At 42.8% G+C, this 21,145-nt stretch overlaps 1 protein-coding gene across 12 annotated transcripts in view; it reads right to left on the bottom strand.

Annotated features, from left to right (window-relative positions):
* LOC139395912 (LIM domain only protein 7-like) overlaps positions 1-21,145 on the bottom strand; it is a 121,926-nt gene that overhangs the window by 59,661 nt on the left and 41,120 nt on the right. For 8 of the 12 annotated variants that reach the window (XM_071143226.1, XM_071143237.1, XM_071143230.1 and 5 more), the window contains 5 exons: positions 12,835-12,951; positions 2,729-2,984; positions 1,771-2,112; positions 885-1,211; positions 59-205 (listed from right to left, as the gene is read on the bottom strand). In XM_071143226.1, the coding sequence (XP_070999327.1) occupies positions 59-205; positions 885-1,211; positions 1,771-2,112; positions 2,729-2,946 (1,034 nt within the window). In that variant the 5' untranslated portion in view covers positions 2,947-2,984; positions 12,835-12,951. The remainder of the gene's footprint in view (positions 1-58; positions 206-884; positions 1,212-1,770; positions 2,113-2,728; positions 2,985-12,834; positions 12,952-21,145) is intronic. The other 4 variants (XM_071143286.1, XM_071143284.1, XM_071143285.1 and 1 more) reach the window with 2 other exon arrangements.

The following is a 21,145-nucleotide window of genomic DNA, read 5'->3' as shown; positions in this document are numbered from 1 at the left end:
AGCCAATCAGAACTCCTGCCCTTTTAAGGCAATGCGTTAAAAGGGCAGCTGTATCGACCTTTGACCAGCAGGGAGGCTGGTGTGGGCGGAGCCTTCAGGTGCATGGGGGTGAGAGGAGGGGGAGGGGCCGGAAGGGGCTGAGGAGAGCCAGCGACTGACATCGCAGTCAGAGTCGTCAGAGGATGAGCCGCCAGACTTCTTTCGGCTATGGCCCCAGAGAGGAGTGGGTGCAGAAAAGAGAGAGAGACAGAACGAGAGAGGGGGGGGGGGGGGGGGGGAGAAGGATTGATGAGAGAAAGTGAGGGAAAATAGAATGGGGAAAAGGAGTGTAAGGCAAAGTGAGAAGAAAAGAGAGAAACGGAGAAGCAGAAGTCAGACAGGTGGAATCAATACAGTGAAGTCGTGTAAAAGTAGAGTAGAATAGTTCCCCACAGCAGTGCGGACCCAACTTATCAATCAAATGAAAGCTTTATGAATGATGTTAGAATCACATGCATTAAACAGACTATAGGGAATCACTGGAAAATGTTGTGATAGAAAGAGATAGAAACAGGAAACTGTGATAGAAAGATAATGAATATAGTTGGTGATAGAGTGATAAAGTATTGTTAGCAATAAGAATGGGATGTGCCATTAGAAATAGTGAATGTAAGAAAGAGTAAGGAAATTATGTGTGTGGTTTGTAAATGTTGGCATTGTATGTACTAATGTTTTATATAGTATTTTAAATGTACAGTATGAACATGTGAATGGAATGCAAGTGCTTTAAATTATGACGTTAAATCTGTGTTATTGGGTATGATGCTGTAAGTGTTTGTGCATGTGCGGTCTTTAACATTGGCCCTCTTTGCATCGTCCCCCCCTCACCCTGTATGTCCACAGACCTGAAGCCCTGGATCTTCTTGTACCAGGGTCTCCTCTGGGACCCCAGTTTGATCTTCTGCACGTGGGTGTCCTCCTCAGGCGTCCAGAACTTGGGCAGAAACCGGTCATATGACACGTCGACAGTTGACTTGGGCAACGCACCCACTTTGCGAGCGTACAGGTCGTCCTGAATGGGGTCTGCATACCCAACATCATCTTCCTCGTCTTCAGAATCGTCATACATCTGTCGGAGAAGGCTGTCAGTGGGGAGAGGACAGTGGTGGTCCACCCTGACTGAGCCCATCTGAGGCTGGGGGGAGCACATCGGCGTCATTGGCCCACTGCTGCTACTCGAGAGAGAGAGAAAGAGAGACCAGCCAATCGTATGAGGGGAAAGGGTTTATCAGGAAGGTACAAGCAATTAAAAGGCAGAGCAAGGAGCGTATGGTGTTGGAACATCCTTGGGTAAACGGCACACAATCTCCAATGAGAGCACACAAGGATAGAGGTAAAGGGCAAGGCAGAACCAAAATGAAAAACACATGATCAATGAAATCAAGTAAATTAAATGAAATCAAGTAAATGAAATCGAGTCAATGTGAAATTGGATATTTCGGATGGCAAGTCACTGCAAATCCAACTGCAAGAGGAACGAGCAAATACAACTAAAGAAAACAATAAAACAAAACAATCAAACACACAAACAAAATAAACGTATTCAATCAATCAGTTAGAAGAGCCGGCAAGTTAAGACCAAGGTGGCCTGGTTCTAGAAAACCATGCAAATTGAAGCGTTCTCTCATTCTTTTTTTCTCCCACACTCGTTCATCCGGCAGGCATAACAGAAGAAGCACTCTCTCTTTCTCTCTCGCTCTGGTCAGATCCCACAGCATCAGGCTTTCTGACCTGAGGCAGGTCACCGTCTGCCGCGGTGGGGCGTTTGTGTTTGTGGTCATTGTGACCATTGGCCAGGTCCCTCCTTTCGCCACTGAAACCACTCCTCCCCCTCCTCCTAATCCCACAGCATTCCCGGCCTCCACAGGGCTGATTGGTAGTGCGAAGTTGGTAGGCAGGGCAGGGGAGGGACTGTGGAAGCGCCGGCTGGCCAGGTCGTCCAGAACGAGGTCGGGGTCCGGCCGCTCGGGGTCAGAATCATCGCCACTGCCACTCTCATACTCGTACGCCCACTGCAGTTGGACGGCGGGCAGGGAATCCTGGGATATGCATCTGTTGTTGGAGGATTCGGACCTGGTCTCACAGAGGTCAGTGTTCCGAGGTTAGTCGCAACATATGATGGTACAGTGCACACACACAACCATAAACATGGGACAGCCATACACAACCATGGGAGAACCAACCAGCAGACAGACAGAAAGACAGTGGAGATTATAGGAGAGGAGTGTGTAAAGACAAGGGCAAGTATCAGGGTATGGCATACAGTAGATTTAAACCACATAGAGTCAGATCCATGTCTTATACAGTATTCACCAGTGCAAAGCAATAGTTTTATTTGGTGTGAAAGAAAAAAAGCTGGCTTATAGAGCTAGCTTACTGTAGCTTGTGTTGCAATGGAGTTTCATAACGATCAAAGAAACTGGGTGGCAAGGTTTGACTCGATACCATTACCATTTAACAGAAGGACACCAATTCACCTGAATTATACTGAATTAAAATGGAATGGAGCCCCACCCTTCTGGATGATTTAAACATTGACAGACGAGTGAACAGACCGGAATGAACATTTTACACTTCTATAGCCCCTTCGTATATCCGAAAGGATTTGCTAGAGCAGTACCTGTGGATAAAGACTTGAGGTAGCTGATTTCTGGTGTATAAGCTACATGTGTGTGTATGACTCTGCTACCTTGTGAAGGTGCCATCCTCCTCAGTGTACTTGGGGCTGGCCCAGCTTCGGCGGCTGTCCTCGTGGCGCTCGGCCCGCTTCTTGCGGAGAGGTGCTGGCACGTAGGCCGCTGGCTTGTCCTTGGTGGGCAGGAACTGGTTGAACTGTGTGGTCGTTTTGGGTGCGATGACCAACGAGCGGCGGTAGTGCAGCGAATCCTTGTTACTGTCCACCGCCATCCTGAAGACTGAGTCCACCTCCGCGTCACTCCCACAACCTGGGGGAGTGAGAAGATATAGAGAAGGAAGAGGTGAGAATTTAACGAGGAAGGGGAAGGACACGGCAAATGAAAAGGGGAGGGAAGTGTAAGAGGAGAGAAAAAGTAGAAAGAGGGAGAAGTCTAATGAGGGTTGTGGAGGGGAAGATAAGAATAGCCGAGTGGAGATTGGAAAGGGAAGGTGGGAAGAGGGACGGGGGACGAGAAGGGGGAGGAGAGAAGAGGAATGGGAAAGGGTAGAGTTGAGAGGTCCAGTAAGGAAGAAAAGTAGAGAAAAGGAAAGGGCGGAGTAAAGGTCTATTTAGTGTTGTGTATAATATGATTGTCCGTTATAATATGATAGAACAGTTAGTCCCAAACTGAGGTACCCCCAGGGGTAAGCGCAATGTTTCACATTTAAAAAAACATACATCTTCACATTTTCAAACAGTCCATTTATATTTTCCAATGGGGCTATACATTTGAGTGAGATGTTTTTCTCGCCTGAGCAGCCTCGTTTCACTGCCAAAAATAAAATGAAACCATCTAGTGTTCAGCAAAGTAACAACACAATGTCAAATACAGCTAGTCTAGTCAAGTAATTAACATCCAATCACATTAACCGTTACTCTCTCATGGGAATTCCACTAATGGTCACATGTAGCCAAATGTAGCTGCTGCTCATTCCGTTTGCTCGAAAATGGATCAATGGTTAAAAAAAGTAAGATCTGCGTCCATAGAGACACATACCAGCTCTACTGGTAGTACTGCTACTACCAGCAGTACGACACCTGCAATCAAGTTGTTCTGCTTCCACGACCACATCCAATGCTAGCATCAGTAATTCTACATTTGTTGTTAGCCCAGCTAGCATGGACACTGACAGTTGTAATTCTGATGCAGCCGAAGAGCTACTGCCCCCTTACCCTGGAAAGCACCGAACAACAGACAGCGTCGTTGGACCATCCAAGTGGTGCAAATATGTTGATTTGGGGTTCACTTATATTGGAAGTAGTGCCTTTCCTCAGCCACAGCCAATTTAAAAAATGAGTCACTGGAGTTTTTTGAGCGAGAATTAAGATGACTTTCGAGTAGTAAGACATGTTTAAAAGCAACAGATACCATTAATAAGAAGGGGCTAGAATCGTTTTATATGGTGAGCTACCGAGTGGCTAGGACAAATAAGCCCCATACTATTGTGGAGGACTTAATTCTTCCTGCTTCCGCGGATATGGCTGGGACAATGCTGGGGGAAAAGGCCAAAAAAACTATAGACAATGTCTTCATCAAACAACACTGTTTCACGACACATCAGTGACATGGCAGGAGATGATTTGAAACAATTACTGCTTCACATACAAGACAGGGAATTCTATGCATTACAGCTGGATGAGTTAACAGACGTGGCAGGCCTGGCACAGCTCCTGGTTTATATTCGTTACATCTATGGGGGGGTCAATTAAGGAAGACATACTCTTCTGCAAACCGCTGGAAAGTCTCTCTCTCTAATTAATGACCTGCTCTCCTGGCCTTAAACACCACGAACCAAAACAAAACCTATTTGACTTAATTGAAATAACTATTATTAAATAGAAGTAGAAAAAAAGCTGTTTGTGTAATATATTTGTCTTCTTACAGTGAGTTTGATAAGTTTCGACGAGAAAATATAGTTTTATTTATCAACCACTAGAGGGCGGTATGTGTTTCTTATTATAAGTAGCTCTCTTCAACTGATGCTACATGTTTTTGTATCCCAAAACATTATTTGTTTTACAGTGAGACTAAGACATTGTATTATGAAACTATCCAATTTTAGTGTCGGCTGAGAGACTTTTAACCGATAAAATAGTCCACACATTGTCAAATGTCAACAAAGATCCGGTATCGGTAAAATCAACATGCTCAGTGTGAATTTATTGACTTTGTCAGGGTACTGACACAGAACCCCTCCACTGGTTTCTTGGGCTCAGTGCTAGGAAATGACACTCAACCTGTCTTCATCATAAGAGAGGTTTCTGAGTCAAAGGTGAACAAGGTGATTAGTTCACTAAAGAACTCTAAAGCCAAATATGTGTTTGGGCTGGACTGAAAGAGTCACTCATTGGTCCCATTACTAAGGTCACCAACACATCTATTAGTCTGGGGGTGTTTCCAAGGTTATGGAAGTCGGCCTTAATAACGGCCATCTTTAAATCAGGCGACCCTGCTGACGTGAGTAACTACAGGCCCATTAGTACCTGTGGTGTCGAAGGTTGTTGAAAAGTGTGCAGCAGAACAACTGCTTGCCCACCTCAACAACAGCCCCTTCACATTACACTCCATGCAGTTTGGCTTCAGAGCGAAACACTTCACAGAAATGGCCAACTGCTTTCTTCAGGAAAATGTGACGTCCAAGATGGACAAAGAGGGTGTTGTTGGGGCTGTGTTTCTGGACCTAAGGATGGCTTTTGATACTATTAACCATGAGGTTCTCATCACAAAATTATCCAAGTCAACTTTTTCCCCGATGCCTTGAGATGGATGAAATCATACCTTGAAGGCAGAACTCAGTGTGTCAGAGTGCGCAATGAGCTGTCGCCCACTCTTAACTATGATGTGGGCGTGTCCCAAGAGTACGGGTCAATGCTGCCTTCTGTCTGTACTGGGTCTGAAGTTCAAATGTATGCAGATGATACAGAGATATATGTGCATGCAAAGAGCAAACAACAAGCTGCACAAGAACTCACTACTGTAATGGTCCAGGTTACAAAGTGGCTCTGTGACTCGTGTTTGCATCTCAATGTGAAAAAAACTGTCTGCATGTTCTTCACAAAGAGGGCAACAGATGCTACTGAGCCAGTCTATGTGTCAGGGGAGAAGCTCCAGGTGGTATCTGATTTTAAGTAACTTGGCATCATACTTAATTCCAACCTCTCTTAAAAAGCAGGTGGAAAAGGTCATTCAAATAACCAAATTCAACCTAGCTCATTTCCAATTTATACGAAAGTGTTTGACTACAGAGGTAGCAAAACTGTATTTCAAATCTATGATACTCCCCCACTTAACATACTGCTTGACTAGTTGGGCCCAAGCTTGCTGTACAACATTAAAACCCATTCAGTCTGTCTACAAAAAGGCTCTCAAAGTGCTTGATAGGAAGCCCAATAGCCATCACCACTGTTACATCCTCAGAAAGCATGAGCTCCTGAGTTGGGAAAATCTTGTGCAATACACCGACGCATGTCTTCTATTCAAGATCCTAAATGGCCTGGCTCCCCCTCTACTCAGTACTTTTGTTAAACAGAAAACCCAAACATATCGCAGTAGATCCACAAGGTCTGCCATGAGAGGTGACTGTATAGTTCCCTTAAGGAAAAGCATCCTCTAGTCAATCGCTTTTTCTGTGAGAGCTTCCCATGTCTAGAATACACTGCCATCAGACACACATAACTGCACCACCTATCACACTTTTACAAAAAACGTGAAGACATGGCTAAAGGTCAATCAGATTTGTGAAATAATCCCTAGCTTGTACTGCCGGTTTCCATGTTGTCTGTTGTCTGTAGCTTGTGAGCAGTGGAAACACTTTGTTGCTTTTATGGATTTTGCCCTGTTGCTTTTTGTGCTATGTTGCTCTGTCTAATGCTATGTCTTGCTTGTCCAATGATGCTCTGCGTGTGCTCACTACTTGATACTTGATTGTCTGTATTGTAATTGTTTTTAATAACCTGCCCAGGGACTGCGGTTGAAAATTGGCCGGCTGGCTAAAACCGGCACTTTAACTGAAATGTTGATTAATATGCACTGTCCCTTTAAAAAATAAACTCAAACTAAACTCAAGTTTCAAGAACATTTCCCAGGACATAGACATATCTGATATGGGCAGAACGCTTAAATTATTGTTAATCTAACTTCACTGTCCAATTTACAGTAGCTTTTACAGTTAAAGAATACCATGCTATTGTTTGAGTAGAGTGCACAGTTATGAACTTGATAATGTATTAGTAAACCAATTAGGTACATTTGGGCAGTCTTGATACAACATTTTGAGCAGAAATACAATGGTTCATTGGATCAGTCTAAAACTTTGTACATTCACTGATGCCATCTAGTGGCCAAAATATAAATTGTGGCTAGACTCCTAAGTAATATAATGGCACTTCTCTTGCATTTCAAAGACGCATGTTTTGTTCTTTGTATTATCTTTCACCAGATCTAATGTGTTATATTCTCCTATATTAATTTCACATTTCCACAAACTTCAAAGTGTTTCTTTTCAAATGGTATCAGGAATATGCATATCCTTGCTTCAGGTCCTGAGTTACAGGCAGTTAGATTTGGGTATGTCATTTTAGGTGAAAATTGAAAAAAAGGGCCAGATCTTTAAAAGGTTCGCAAGGCTGCCTGCCCAGACGGTATCCCTAGCCGCTTCCGCAGAGCATGCGCAAACCAGCTGGCCGGAGTGTTTACTGACATATTCAATCTCTCCCTATCCCAGTCTGCTGTCCCCACTTGCATCAAGATGTCCACCATTGTTCCTGTACCAAAGAAACCAAAGATAAATGAACTAAATGACTATCACCCGTAGCACTCACTTCTGTCATCATAAAGTGCTTTGAGAGCCTAGTTAAGGATCATATCACCTCCACCTTACCTGACACCCTAGACACACTTCAATTTGTCTCCGCCCCAATATATCCACAGACAATGCAATCTCCATCAGACTGAACACTGCCCTATCCCACCTGGCATGAGGAAGACCACATTGACTATAGCTCAGCATTCTACATCACAGTACCTTCCAAGCTCATCATTAAGCTCGGGGCCCTGGGTTTGAAACCCTCCCTGTGCAACTGGGTCCTGCACTTCCTGATGGGCCGCCCCCCAGGTGGTGAAGGTAGGAAACAACACCTCCACCTCGTTGTTCACCCATGTCTGCATGGCCACACATGCCTCCAACTCAATCATCAAGTTTGCAGAAGACACAACACTAGTAGGCTTGATTACCAACAATGACGAGACAGCCTACAGGGAGGAGGTGAGGGCCCTGGGAGAGTGGTGACAGGAAAATAATCTCTCACTCAACGTCAACGAAACAAAGGAGCTGATCTTGGACTTCAGGAAACAGCAGAGGGAACACGCCCCTATTAACATCGATGGGAACACAATGGAGAAGGTGGAAAGCTTCAAGTTCCTCTGCATACACATCATGACGATCTGACGATCTGAAATGGTCTGCCCACTCAGACAGTGGGGTGAAGGAGAAACAGCACCTCTTCAACCTCAACCTCAGAACCTGAAGAAATTTGGCTTGGCCCCTAAAACCCTTACAAACTTTTACAGATGCACAATTGAGAGCATCCTGTCGGTCTGTTTCACCACCTGGTATGGCAACTGCACCGCCCTCAACTGCAGGGCTCTCCAGATGGTGGTGAAGTCTGCCCAACGCATCACCGGGGCAAACTACCTGCCCTCCAGTACACCTACACCACCCGATGTTACAGGAAGCCAAAAAGATGATCAAGGACATCAACCATCCAAGCCACTGCCTGTTCATCCCGCTATCATCCAGAAGGCGAGGTCAGTACAGGTGCATCAAAGCTGGGACCGAGAGCAATGCACAGTGATATGGTTGCCAGGTGTCGGGTCTTTCCTCCGACACATTGGTGCGACTGGCTTCCGGATTTAGCGAGCATTGCATCAAGAAGCAGTGCAGCTTGGCGGTGTCGTTTTTTGGCGGATGCCGAAACCAAGATTGTAACAACCAATTGGAAATCAAGAAATTGGGGAGAAAAAGGGGTAAAAAATAAAGATAAGCTGAAACTGAGAGACTGAAAAACAGCTTCTATTTCAAGGCCACCAGACTGTTAAATAGCCATCACTATCCGGCTACCACCGGGTTACGCAGCCCTGCTTCTTAGAAGCTTCTGCCCTATATACAGTGCTATCAGAAAGTATTCAGACCCCTTGCTTTCCTCCACATTTTGTTAGGTTACAGCCTTATTCTAAAATGTAGTTTTTTTAAAAATCCTCATCAATCTACACACAATACCCCATAAGGAGATAACAACAACAGGATTTGAGAAATGTTTGCTAATTTATTAAAAAAAAAAAAAAACTGAAATATCACATTTACATAACCATTCAGACCCTTTCCTCAGTACTTTGCTAAATAACTTTGGCAGTGACTACAGGCTCGAGACTTCTTGGGTATAATGCTACAAGCTTGGCACACCTGTATTTTGGGGAGTTTCTCCCATTCTTCTCTGCAGATCCTCTCAAGCTCTGTTTGGTTGGATTGGGAGCATTGCTGTACAGCTATTTTCAGGTCTCTCCAGAGATGTTTGATCGGGTTCTGGCTCTGGCTGGGCCATTCAAGGACATTCAGAGACTTGTCCCGAAGCCTGTGTTGTCTTGGCAGTGTGCTTAGGGTCGTTGTTCTGTTGGAAGGTGAACCTTTGTCCCAGTCTGAGGTCCTGAGCACTCTGGAGCAGGTTTTCATCAAGGATCTCACTGTACTTTGCAACGTTGATCTTTGACTCGATCCTGATTAGTCTCCCAGTCCCTGTCACTGAAAAACATCTCCACTGCATGATGCTGCCAACACCATGCTTCACAGTAGGGATGGTGCCAAATTTCCTCCAGAAGTGACGCTTAGCATTCAGGCGAAAGAGTTCAATCTTGTTTCTCATGATCTGAGAGTTTTTAGGTGCCTTTTGGTAAACTCCAAGCGGGCTTTCATGTGCCTGTTACTGAGGAGTGGCGTACGTCGGGCCACTCTACCATAAAGGCCTAATTGTTGGAGTGCTGCAGAGATGGTTGTCCTTCTGGAAGTTTCTCCCATCTCCACAAAGGAACTCTAGAGCTCTTTCAGATTGGTCACCTCTCTGACCAAGGCTATTCTCCCCCGATTGCTCAGTTTGGCCGAGGCGGCCAGCTCTAGGAAGAGTCTTTCCAAAGTACATAGACTTGTAATCGCTGGCCATTTTAATAATGGAACACTAGTCACTTTAATAATGTTTACATACTGCTTTACTCATCGCATACTCATCTCATATACTGATATACATATACTGATTGGCTATGAAAAGCCAACTGACATTTACTCCTGAGGTGCTGACCTGTTGCACCCTCTATAACCACTGTGATTATTATTATTTGACCCTGTTGGTCATCTGTGAACATTTGAACATCTTGGCCATGTTCTGTTATAATCTCCACCCAGCACAGCCAGAAGAGGACTGGCCACCCCTCATAGTCTGGTTCCTCTCTAGGTTTCTTCCTAGGTTTGGGCCTTTCTAGGTAGGTTTTCCTAGCCACTGTGCTTCTACACCTGCATTGCTTGCTGTTTGGGGTTTTAGGCTGTGTTTCTGTACAGCACTTTGTGACATCAGCTGATGTAAGGGCTTAATAAATACATTTGATTTATTGATTGATTGATACTGTATTCCTTTCTATTGTATTTTAGTCAATGCCACTCCGACATTGCTCAATCTAATATTTATATATTTCTTAATTCCATTCTTAATTCCAACTTCTAGATTTGTTTGTATTGTTGTGAATTGTTAGATACTAATGCACTGTTGGCGCTAGGAACTAGCATTTCGCTACACCCACAATAACAGATAAATATGCTAAATATATGTGTGTGACCAATAACATTTAATGTAATTTTTATTTTATTTGAAGACAGAGTGATGTGTCTCTTAGTCATTTAGCTCTTTAGGGTTATCCTCACTGGTACATGACAACTCACGCACACACACCTCCCCCACACACAAACTTCCGAGTGTTTTCCACTCTGCCTCATGCAAGCACAACCCAGTTAGCCATGCGTTGTGTGACGGTGACAACCATGAAAAATGTTGACAGTCTAAAGACTGGCTTATAGCGTAAGCACTCAAACTGGACAGTTTTATATCCATCTACACATTCAAATACTTAATCATGGACACTCTTACTGACACTTGTGGCTGCTTCGCAGTATTCTTTTCTCAACCTTTTTTCCCTTCGTACGGTTGTCTGTGCCTAACAATGTTTGTACCATGTTGTGTTGCTACCACGTTGTGTTGTTGTCATGTTGTGTTGCTACCATGTTATGTTGTTGTCATGTTGTCTTGCTACCAAGTTGTGTTATCATGTTGTGTTGCTACCATGTTGTGTTGTTTTCATGTTGTGTTGCTACCATGTTGTGTTATCATGTTGTGTTGCTACCATGTTGTGTTGTTGTCATGTTGTGTTGCTACCATTTTGTGTTATCATGTTGTGTTGCTACCATGTTGTGTTGTTGTCATGTTGTGTTGCTACCATTTTGTGTTACCATGTTGTGTTGCTGCCATGTTGTATTGTTGTCTTTAGGTATCTCTTTATGTAGTGTTGTGGTGTCTCTCTTGTCGTGATGTGTGTTTTGTCCTACTTTCTTTTTTATCCCATGTCCACACAGGAGGCCTTTTGCCTCTTGGTAGGCCGTGATTGTAAATAAGAATTTGTTCTATGGACTTGCCTAGTTAAATAAATGTTAAAATAAAAAAAATAAAAAAAATAAAAAAATGGCCTGGAGCCTCTCTAACCAGCCTGCTTCCCAACAAGCAACAACTTGTCAGCCGCTCTTTATGAAACAATAACTGCCTCTGTTCCCAACTGGCACCCATTTCCCTACATAATGTAATACTTTTGAACACATCCCCGTGGGCCCTGGTCAAATGTAGTGCAATATGTAGGAAATAGGGTGCCATATCGGACACAGACAATGTCCGATCAAAAATGTACTTTGAATCCAGGACTAAACAATGCTATTCTATGCTATTCCCTACTGAGCTTGGCTTAACATCGCTTCACTGAGCTCGGACTGGAACAGATAAACGCATGGAACATGTTGTAACTAACCATCACTTTAACTAATCATCACTTTTGCCTGTTTTTAATCATATAACATCCCATGGTATTGAGTGTAATCGTAGGGCTTGAATGTGCTTGGTAAATCTAACTACAAACAGACCAAACTGTAAAACTCAGTTATGTCACGACACACACAAACACACATGTGCAAAGAACGACACACACACACACACACACACACACACCGAAACACACTTTTATGCATGTACCAAGTGACCTATGGGCTTCTGAAGTAAACAAGATTAAAATAGCTGCGTCAGGAGATTGGATCAGTTATGACTTAACTTTGCTATGGTTTTAATACAGACTGTCAAGTATTCTGAGCCTGAAGCCCCTCGGCCAATGGGCTGGCTTCCTCAACACATAGCTAAAATACCGGGAAGGATGTAGAGATGTGATGGGGTATGAGTGTAAAAGAGGATTTCATTAATACGATTTGATTCCTACTGTAGCTATGCTGATTACTCAAACCTTTACATGGTAGCACACAACACAAAAACTGTAGTTTGAATAACAATGTACAGGTACATCAGGGTTGAGGTCCATTCCAATTTATTTCAGTTTCATGAAGTGAAATTCCAAATAAAGTGTTGAAAAATCCTAACTGAAACTAAGACATCTATCCATCTTGAATTGCAATTTCAATTCACTTCCCGAATTGACCAAATTAAAATGGAATGTCCATCAATTGATGGACCCCAAACTTAACTAGCCCACTGAAGTACAGTGAGGCAGCTTTACTTTGAATACTGCTAATACCGTAGCCTGTCTTCGTCGTGCAAACTCCTGTGGTTAAACACATTGGCAAGACAGTACAAACAAATCTGGGACCAGGCTACTAATACAGTACACATATAAATATAATTACTAAAAGGGGCAAACATTTAAAAGAATGGGTTATATAGAGTATAATAGAGTGAATAACGAAAGAATAATAAAGTGTTAACCTAGCCTAGCACAGCGTACAGTATGTACAGTAAGGTTATATATTTACCTTGGATATTGCTGCTATGCCCAGTAGTCGTTCGAAGGCCTTGAGGTTTAGGTTAGGTCTATTATAGAAAGTTTCGCTTTGTGCCTTCCTACCCAGCCAGTATTTGGAGATCAGCACCTGGGAGAAAGAGGACATGAGTTATTACAAAAATCATGATTATAATGTATGCATAAGTACTTTACAGGAGCAATGCCAATGTCTCTAAATAAAGCAACTGGGTGGGTGCATATGCTTTTTGACAGACATTTTTCTACTCTTCTTTTCTATTGAACATCTATTAAACAGCTATTAAACAGAACAAACATGCAGACCTGGGTTCAAATAGTACTTGATTTCTTTCAAATACTTTGAGTGTTTGAGGAGTGCCAGATGGGCAGGGTTTGCACATGTGGGACTATACAATTGGTTAAAAGCCAGGCACCCTCAATCAAGTGTGGCTAAAGTATTTGAATGAAAACAAATCCTGTTTGAACCCAGGTAAACAGTAGAAAACAGTGGAAAACAGTAGGACATAGTTATATATTGATAAGGACACACTTACAGTACATTAGAGCAGAACACTACGTAGCCTACATATAGTATGGACTGTTAGGATGGCTCATGTTTAGATTTCTGTATTGTTATTGTATAGTAATGCTCATACATAGTTGTCATAAGGTTATACTGGCCTCTGTGGCTCCTGTGGCCACTAGTGTCCAGCTCTTTGCTTTCCTGCCTCATCCAGAACCGTCTGATACATCACTATTTGTTTGTGTGCACTGATCTGACCTATACCTCTTGTAAACATGTAGGTCTTTGAATCATGTTTTAGAAAAGTAATGCAGCTCTCAATAATGTCATTCCATGAGCACTACAGATATCACAGAACTCAAGTGCTGTTTGCATGTAAATAATGTGGAGGGATGCATTTACTCCATTTAGTACGTTTTTGTCGGTGTCCCACTCTTTGATGGTAGTTCCCCTTTATGTTCAGTTTTCTGCATATTACATGGTAATTACATGTTGTATTGGCAGCACAGGGTAATACTAACTACAGTGCATATTTACAAGCCTTTCCTGCAAAAACATTGCTCAAGAGTCTTTAGACTAAAGCGGATACCTAGTCAGTTGCACAACTGAATGCATTTAACCAAAATGTGTCTTCCACATTTAACCTAAGGTACAGGGGGCTGCCTTATTCGACATCATATTCACCTGGGGAGCAGTTAATTACCTTGCTCAACAGCAGAACGGCAGATTTTTCCACTTTGCTGGCTCAGGGATTTGAACCAGCAACTTTTTGGTTACCGCTCCAACACTCTTAACCACTAGACTACCTGCCACCCCCTAGCCTAAGATTCTTGCTGCCCCAGAAAGTGATTTGGGTATGGTATTATGGAAATCACTTCTATTGAAGCGGTCTGATAGTTAAAAAATGACTACATACTGTATACAGTAGATTGGAATGTAGCAATAGGATGGATAAAGACATACTGTAAGCACAAAACCCTAAAATCACCCTACTGTTCCATTGGATTCTACAGTAGTGGGCAAAGCCAATCTCCGCCATCTCCTCAAACCTTCCCAAGTAAAATAAAAACATTTCCACTCACATGTTTCAGTCCCCTGTTGGTCTCTTGATAGGTGTGTGTGTGAGAGAAGTGTATGTGGGAGTGTGTGTGTGGTTTATCACTCACAGCCTGCTAAAATGACAATAAAAGAATAGTGTGTTTAGGTCTATGTGCTTCCCCCACTGAAAGAGCTGGAAAGAGAGAGTACAATCCATGCGACTGCCAGCCCTTGAATCACCCCTGCCCCCCTTACACAACAACAGAACAAGACAAAGGCTGGGGATGGGATGGAGTGGAGGCCACACACACAAGCACATAAATGGGCACACTAAGCACACAAACAATTTGTGTCAATGGCCATATGCACACAGACTCACACACATACATACAGTGCCTTCGGGAAGTCTGACCTATAGACTTTTTCCAAATTTTGTTAGGTTACAGCCTCATTCTAACATGGATTAAAATGCCCCCCCCCCCCCCCCCCCATCAATCTACACACAATACCCCATGACGACAAAGCAAAAACAGGTTTTTAGAAATGTTTGCTAATTTCTTAAAAATAAAACACAGAAATATTACATTTCCTTAAGTATTCAGACCTTTTACTCAGTACTTTGTTGAAGCACCTTTGGTAGAGATTACAGACTTGAGTCTTCTTGGGTATGACACTTCAAGCTTGGCACACCTGTATTTGGGGAGTTTCTCCCATTTTTCTCTGCAGATCCTCTCAATCTCTGTCAGGTTGGATGGGGAGCGTCACTGCACAGCTATTTTCAGGTCTCTCCAGAGATGTTCGATTGGTTTCAAGTCCGGACTCTGGCTGGGCAATATAAGGACATTCAGAGACTTGTCCCGAAGCCACTCCTGAGTTGTCTTGGCAGTGTGCTTAGGGTCGTTATCCTGTTGGAAGGTGAACCTTCGGCCCAGTCTGAGGCCCTGTGCCCTCTGAAGCAGGTTTTTTATCAAGGATCTCTCTGTACTTTGTTCCATTCGTCTATCCCTCAATCCTGACTCGTCTCCCAGTCCCTGCCGCTGAAAAACACCCCCACAGCATGATTCACAGTAGGGATGGTGCCAAGTTTCCTCCAGACGTGACACTTGACATTTAGGCCAAAGAGTTTAGTCTTGATTTCATCAGACCAGAAAATCTTGTTTCTCATGGTCAGAGAGTCTTTTTGGCAAACTCCAAGCGTGCTGTCACGTGCCTGATACTGAGGAGTGGCTTACGTCGGGCCACTCTACCACAAAGGCCTGATTGGTGGAGTGTTGCATAGATGGTTGTTCTTCTCGAAGGTTCTCCCATCTCCACTCTAGAGCTCTGTCAGAGTGACCATCGGGTTCTTGGTCACCTCCCTGACCAAGGCCCTTCTCCCCCAATTGCTTTGTTTGGCAGAGCGGACAACTCTAGGAAGAGTCTTGGTGGTTCCAAACTTCTTCCATTTAAGAATGATGGAGGTCCCTGTGTTCTTGGGGACCTTCAATGCTGCAAAAAAATGTGGTACCCTTCCCCAGATCTATGCTTTGACACAATCATATCTCGGAAATCTACATACAATTCCTTTGGCCTCATGGCTTGGTTTTAGCTCTGACATGCACTGTCAACTGTGGGACACATAAACCGGTGTGTGTCTTTCCAAATAATTGTCTAATCAATTGAATTTCAAGTTCCAATCAAGTTGTAGAAACATCTCAAGGATGATCAATGGAAACAGAATGCACCTGAGCTCAATTTCGAGTCTCATAGCAAAGGGTCTTAATGTCAATATGGTAATTCTGTTTTTTATGTTTTATAAATTTGCAAACATTTCTAGAAACCTGTTTTTGCTTTGTCATTATGGGGTATTGTGTGTAGATTGCTGAGGATTTAAATTGTATTTGATTCAACTTAGAATAAAGCTTTAACGTAACAAATTGTGGAAAAGGTCAAGGGGTCTGAATTTTTTTTGAAGGCACTGTATTTGGCAATAATACATGGCTTCATTGGCTAAATGGGTTATATCAAATAGATTTTCTGATCTCTTTAATAAGAAGTGTATGTTTTAAAATCGAACATAAGTTTGATTCCAGAACAATCTTCTATGTGAGCATGTTTTGGAGGTGGGCGGTCATGGCTTTATTGATAATTTATTGTTATCAAAGAAGATGCATTCATACATAGTTGGCAATAAAACTGGCTTAATTATGTACATTGATTGTATCAATCTCTTTTAGAAGTTTATGTTCTCATAAACCTTTTCTCAAGTTTGAATTGAGAACCTTCTGTGTGTGCATAGATGGTTCAGCTTTTGGTCCATATTTGCTTGGTTATTTACGACAGTCACTAAATACCACACAGCCATAAAAATAATTGGACTTTGAAGGGTAAAACGCAGAGGTAAGAAAACTATTTGAGGTCCTGACACAGGCCTATTGATTTATATGAATTTAAACCTCCCAAATACAGTAACATACATCCTGCACATATACGTATGTTCACAGACTGTCAGAGATATATACCCCCCAGAAGTTCAGTCATATTTTTGGTTCTTGTGTATACTGACCCCCAAATGTCAGTAAATCACGCTAGTAGTAGAAGTATTGAGTCTCAATGGGTCGATTTGCAAGTGCAACCAAACTACACCGAAAAACAAAGCACATTCTAACCTTCCTGAACTTACACTCTGCCTCCAATTAGTCTCCATATGTCACCTGTGAAGAGGACAGTAGTACGTACGTATGTCATGTGTGCTTCAACAGGGGACCAATAGTGCTGTAAAGTAGCACTAACGTGATAACCACAGTGACAGAGGGATATACTGTATACAACCATTCTCCGTCTCTCCGTGCTCCGCATTTCTCCCGTCATACGACGGTAATACAATACTCACACCACACTGAGCGTGTGTGTGGTGTCCTGTGGCCCTTGCTTTTATCCCGCATGCAATGGGGCTGGTGCGGTTTGGAGCACTTGCTGAGTATACTGGGTGTGAACATTCTGCTGCTGCGACGACGACCATCTGACTTTCTCTCAAAATTCTACTACTGCTTTGGTTTAGCATGAAAAGCGACAACAAAAAAACATATAGGTATTAGAAAGGTTCAATTCAGTTTGAAGATAAATTATTTGTGTTGTTTTCCCAATATTACTTTTTAGATGATCTTTCAACTTTATTTGGTATATGAAAGTACAATATAGTCTGATCTACACAACACAAGACCACTGGCAAATTTAGATTTTTGGGGTGATCTCTTTAAATGCCACCAATATGGTTGATGAAAACAAGCTAGCTAATGAAGTCAACATGGGTTGACACAACACCACAGTATGTGATATCACCACGGCTGGCTCTCAAGGACCTGCATCATTTCAAATGCAAGCGATCCTTACACCCCAACAAACCTGTGAACCAAAGTGAAAATTAAACCAGGCGTTCACCGATTCCACGTCTCCCGGATTTATGGGGCCAATAAAACATCTCTGGTGTGGCCTGGAACAAAGTCTACATTATTCTTAATATTTATGGTACTGCGAGGACTGGAGGGGTGGGTGGGTGGGGGGGTTCAGGCCAAACTACCACAGGCCTGGTTACCTAATGCTAATTTATGAGGGGTGGTAGGCCTTGTTAGGAGAACATGGGATAAAAACCTATTCTCTGTGCCCCTCGGGTCTGTACTGACGCCTCACCACCAGATCAGCTGAGAGAGAGCTATCAACAGCACCAGGCATTGTGACTAGTGTCGTCATTGAAACTGAGGCATTATGCCGCCTAGTTTCATCCTGTAGATATAGAACAGTTATTAACTCTCATACTAAAACGTATACCGAACTAGTCATCATAGTTCAGTCACCTTCAAAACGATTATGTTGAACAAAATTCCTGTGGGATTGGGATTCAGCTGAGATATGGGACTTATATAAAAGAGGCTGGGAGAAGACCTGGGAAGGAAAGGACGACGACCATCTGACTTTCTCTCAAAATTCTACTACTGCTTTGGTTTAGCATGAAAAGCGACAACAAAAAAACATATAGGTATTAGAAAGGTTCAATTCAGTTTGAAGATAAATTATTGGAGTTGTTTTCCCAATATTACTTTTTAGATGATCTTTCAACTTTATTTGGTATATGAAAGTACAATATAGTCTGATCTACACAACACAAGACCACTGGCAAATTTAGATTTGCCTCTTTGCCGTTGACGTTGAGACTGGTGTTTTGCGGGTACTATTTAATGATGCTGCCAGTTGAGTACTTGTGAGGCATTTGTTTCTCAAACTAGACACTCTAATGTACTTGCCATCTTGCTCAGTTGTGCACCAAGGCCTCCCACTCCTCTTTCTATTCTGGTTAGAGCCCGTTTTCATTGTTCTGTGAAGGGAGTAGTAAACAGCGTTGTAAGAGATCTTCAGTTTCTTGGCAATTTCTCGCATGGATAAGCCTTCATTTCTCAGAACAAGAATAGACTGACGAGTTTCAGAAGAAAACTCGTTGTTTCTGACCATTTTGAGCCTGTAATCGAACTCACAAATGCTGACGCTCCAGAAACTCAATTAGTCTAAAGAAGACCAATTTTGGGTTTTCTAATGATCAATTAGCCTTTCAAAATAATAAACTTGGATTAGCTAACACAACGTGACATTGGAACACAGGAGTGATGGTTGCTGATAATGGGCGTAAGCCTATGTAGATGTTCCATAAAAAAATCAACCATTTCCAGCTACAATAGTAATTTACAACATTAACAATGTCTACACTGTATTTCTGATCAATTTGTTATTTTAATGGTCAAACAATGTGCTTTTCTTGAAAAAACAAGGACATTTCTAAGTGACCCTACACTTTTTCCTTTTTGGCATAGCAGTCAGATGTCTTTTGTCCTTGTCTTGTCGTGTCCCGTATAGATATATATTTACAACTTTCTTCGCATACCTTTTTATATATATTTTTTATTTTCCATAAACTAATCTTCAAAACACTCTCCTGCAACCTGCCTCACCAATTTATATTAAAAAAGAAAGTATTATTTACCTCAAATCTGTAATCCTCCATAGAAGCTAACCAGAAGCTAGCCAGAAGCTAACCAGAAGCTAGCCAGAAGCTAGCCAGAAGCTATCCAGAAGCTAACCAGAAGCTAGCCAGAAGCTAACCAGAAGCTAGCCTGAAGCTAGCCTGAAGCTAACCAGAAGCTAATCCAGACCCGTTTTACTGCCAACGCGGAGCCCCAACGGGCCTTCACAACTGGACTACCGACGTTATCTGCCCGAGGGAGTTATCCAGCTGGCTCCTCCGTCGCGACTTTACCTGAACGCCCATCTGCGGTCCGCTAATCGTTAGCTGTCTTATCGGCTGCTATCTGAATAGATCTATTGGACAATTATTATTATTATTTATTTTTTCTTGGGCCTTTTTCTTGGGCCTCTATAACTTTGCGAATTGGATTGATCCCCTCTACCACACGGAACCCCACTAATCCTACCGACGGAAACGCACGAGGTGGCTAAAAACAGACCTCCATCCTATGCTTGCTACCGATGGCCGGGATAGCTGTCTGAATCGCCGTGACCCCAACCAACCTCATTACTCACTGGACCCTTTTGATCACTCGACTAAGCAAGCCTCTCCTTATTGTCAATATGCCTTGTCCATTGCTGTTCTGGCTATCATCACTCAATACCTAGGTTTACCTCCACTGTATTCACATCCTACCATACCTTTGTCTGTACATTATACCTTGAAGCTATTTTATCGCCCCCCAGAAACCACCTTTTACTATCTGTTCCAGACGTTCTAGATGACCAATTCTCATTGCTTTTAGCCGTACTCTTATCCTACTCCTCCTCTTTTCCAGGCCCTGCAGTGCCTAGCTCCACTCCTATTCCCCAGGCGCTCTCTTTTGATGCCTTGGTTTCATGCATGTTAACATACCTTAAGGGAACATTTTGACATTTTGTGTATGGTTAGTGAGAAAGTCCATATTGGAAGTGTACGGTCCCTTACTAGACGTCCGAAAACTTTTGTAAAATTCGCGGTCGGCGTCGGGCCGTGCGGTAGGGCCGGACCTACCGGGAAGTCATCAAATTAACTTTGTCGGACATTCGGTTTCCGTTTTATAAAATAAACAAGTTTTGGTCCATTTTTCCGCCATCCCGGAAATTCCCACAAGAGGGCATAAGGAATCATATGGCAATTGTACTAAACATAATGAATCACGACGGGGCCTTATCTCAAAAACTGAAAATATTTCGAAGCCGAAACTTGGTGAGCGTAGGTTTGGCATAATGGGCAGTTGGCCCCGAACAAGATGGCGTCTAGGCCTCAACGGTTTTTGAATTATGGCCATTTTTCTGGGATTAAAGGTCCAAAATGGAAATAGAGAAATTATTTTTCCACTTCACGTCAAAGTCAAGGAGCCTCCGGTGTGTCAATAAAAAAAGAACCAGCCATTTATCTATTGTCATTTAAGAGAAATCGTACAATGACAAATTGGTGATGTTCACAAATAGGCGTTTTTTTTTCTCAACAGTTACAGATCCAGTTGCAGGGTGTTCATACGAATCTTTTTAAAGTGTGCTGCGGAGCTCTGCGAGATTTCTGTGATTTTCTATGATTTTCTGAAATAACACACACTCACTAAACCCTCCGTAAATAACTCAGTTCTTAACGTAAAGACTTATAACTCAGGATTCTGTAAAGGCATACCCGAATCAGGATATGAGTTTATTTATAGCTTCCTGTGCCAACCGGAAGTGCCTTAAATGGTGTCATAGTGGCAGTTCCCAA

Source organism: Oncorhynchus clarkii, chromosome 3 (genome assembly GCF_045791955.1).
Source record: "Oncorhynchus clarkii lewisi isolate Uvic-CL-2024 chromosome 3, UVic_Ocla_1.0, whole genome shotgun sequence".
NCBI lineage: Eukaryota > Metazoa > Chordata > Actinopteri > Salmoniformes > Salmonidae > Oncorhynchus > Oncorhynchus clarkii.
This window is presented reverse-complemented; position numbering and strand designations above follow the sequence as displayed.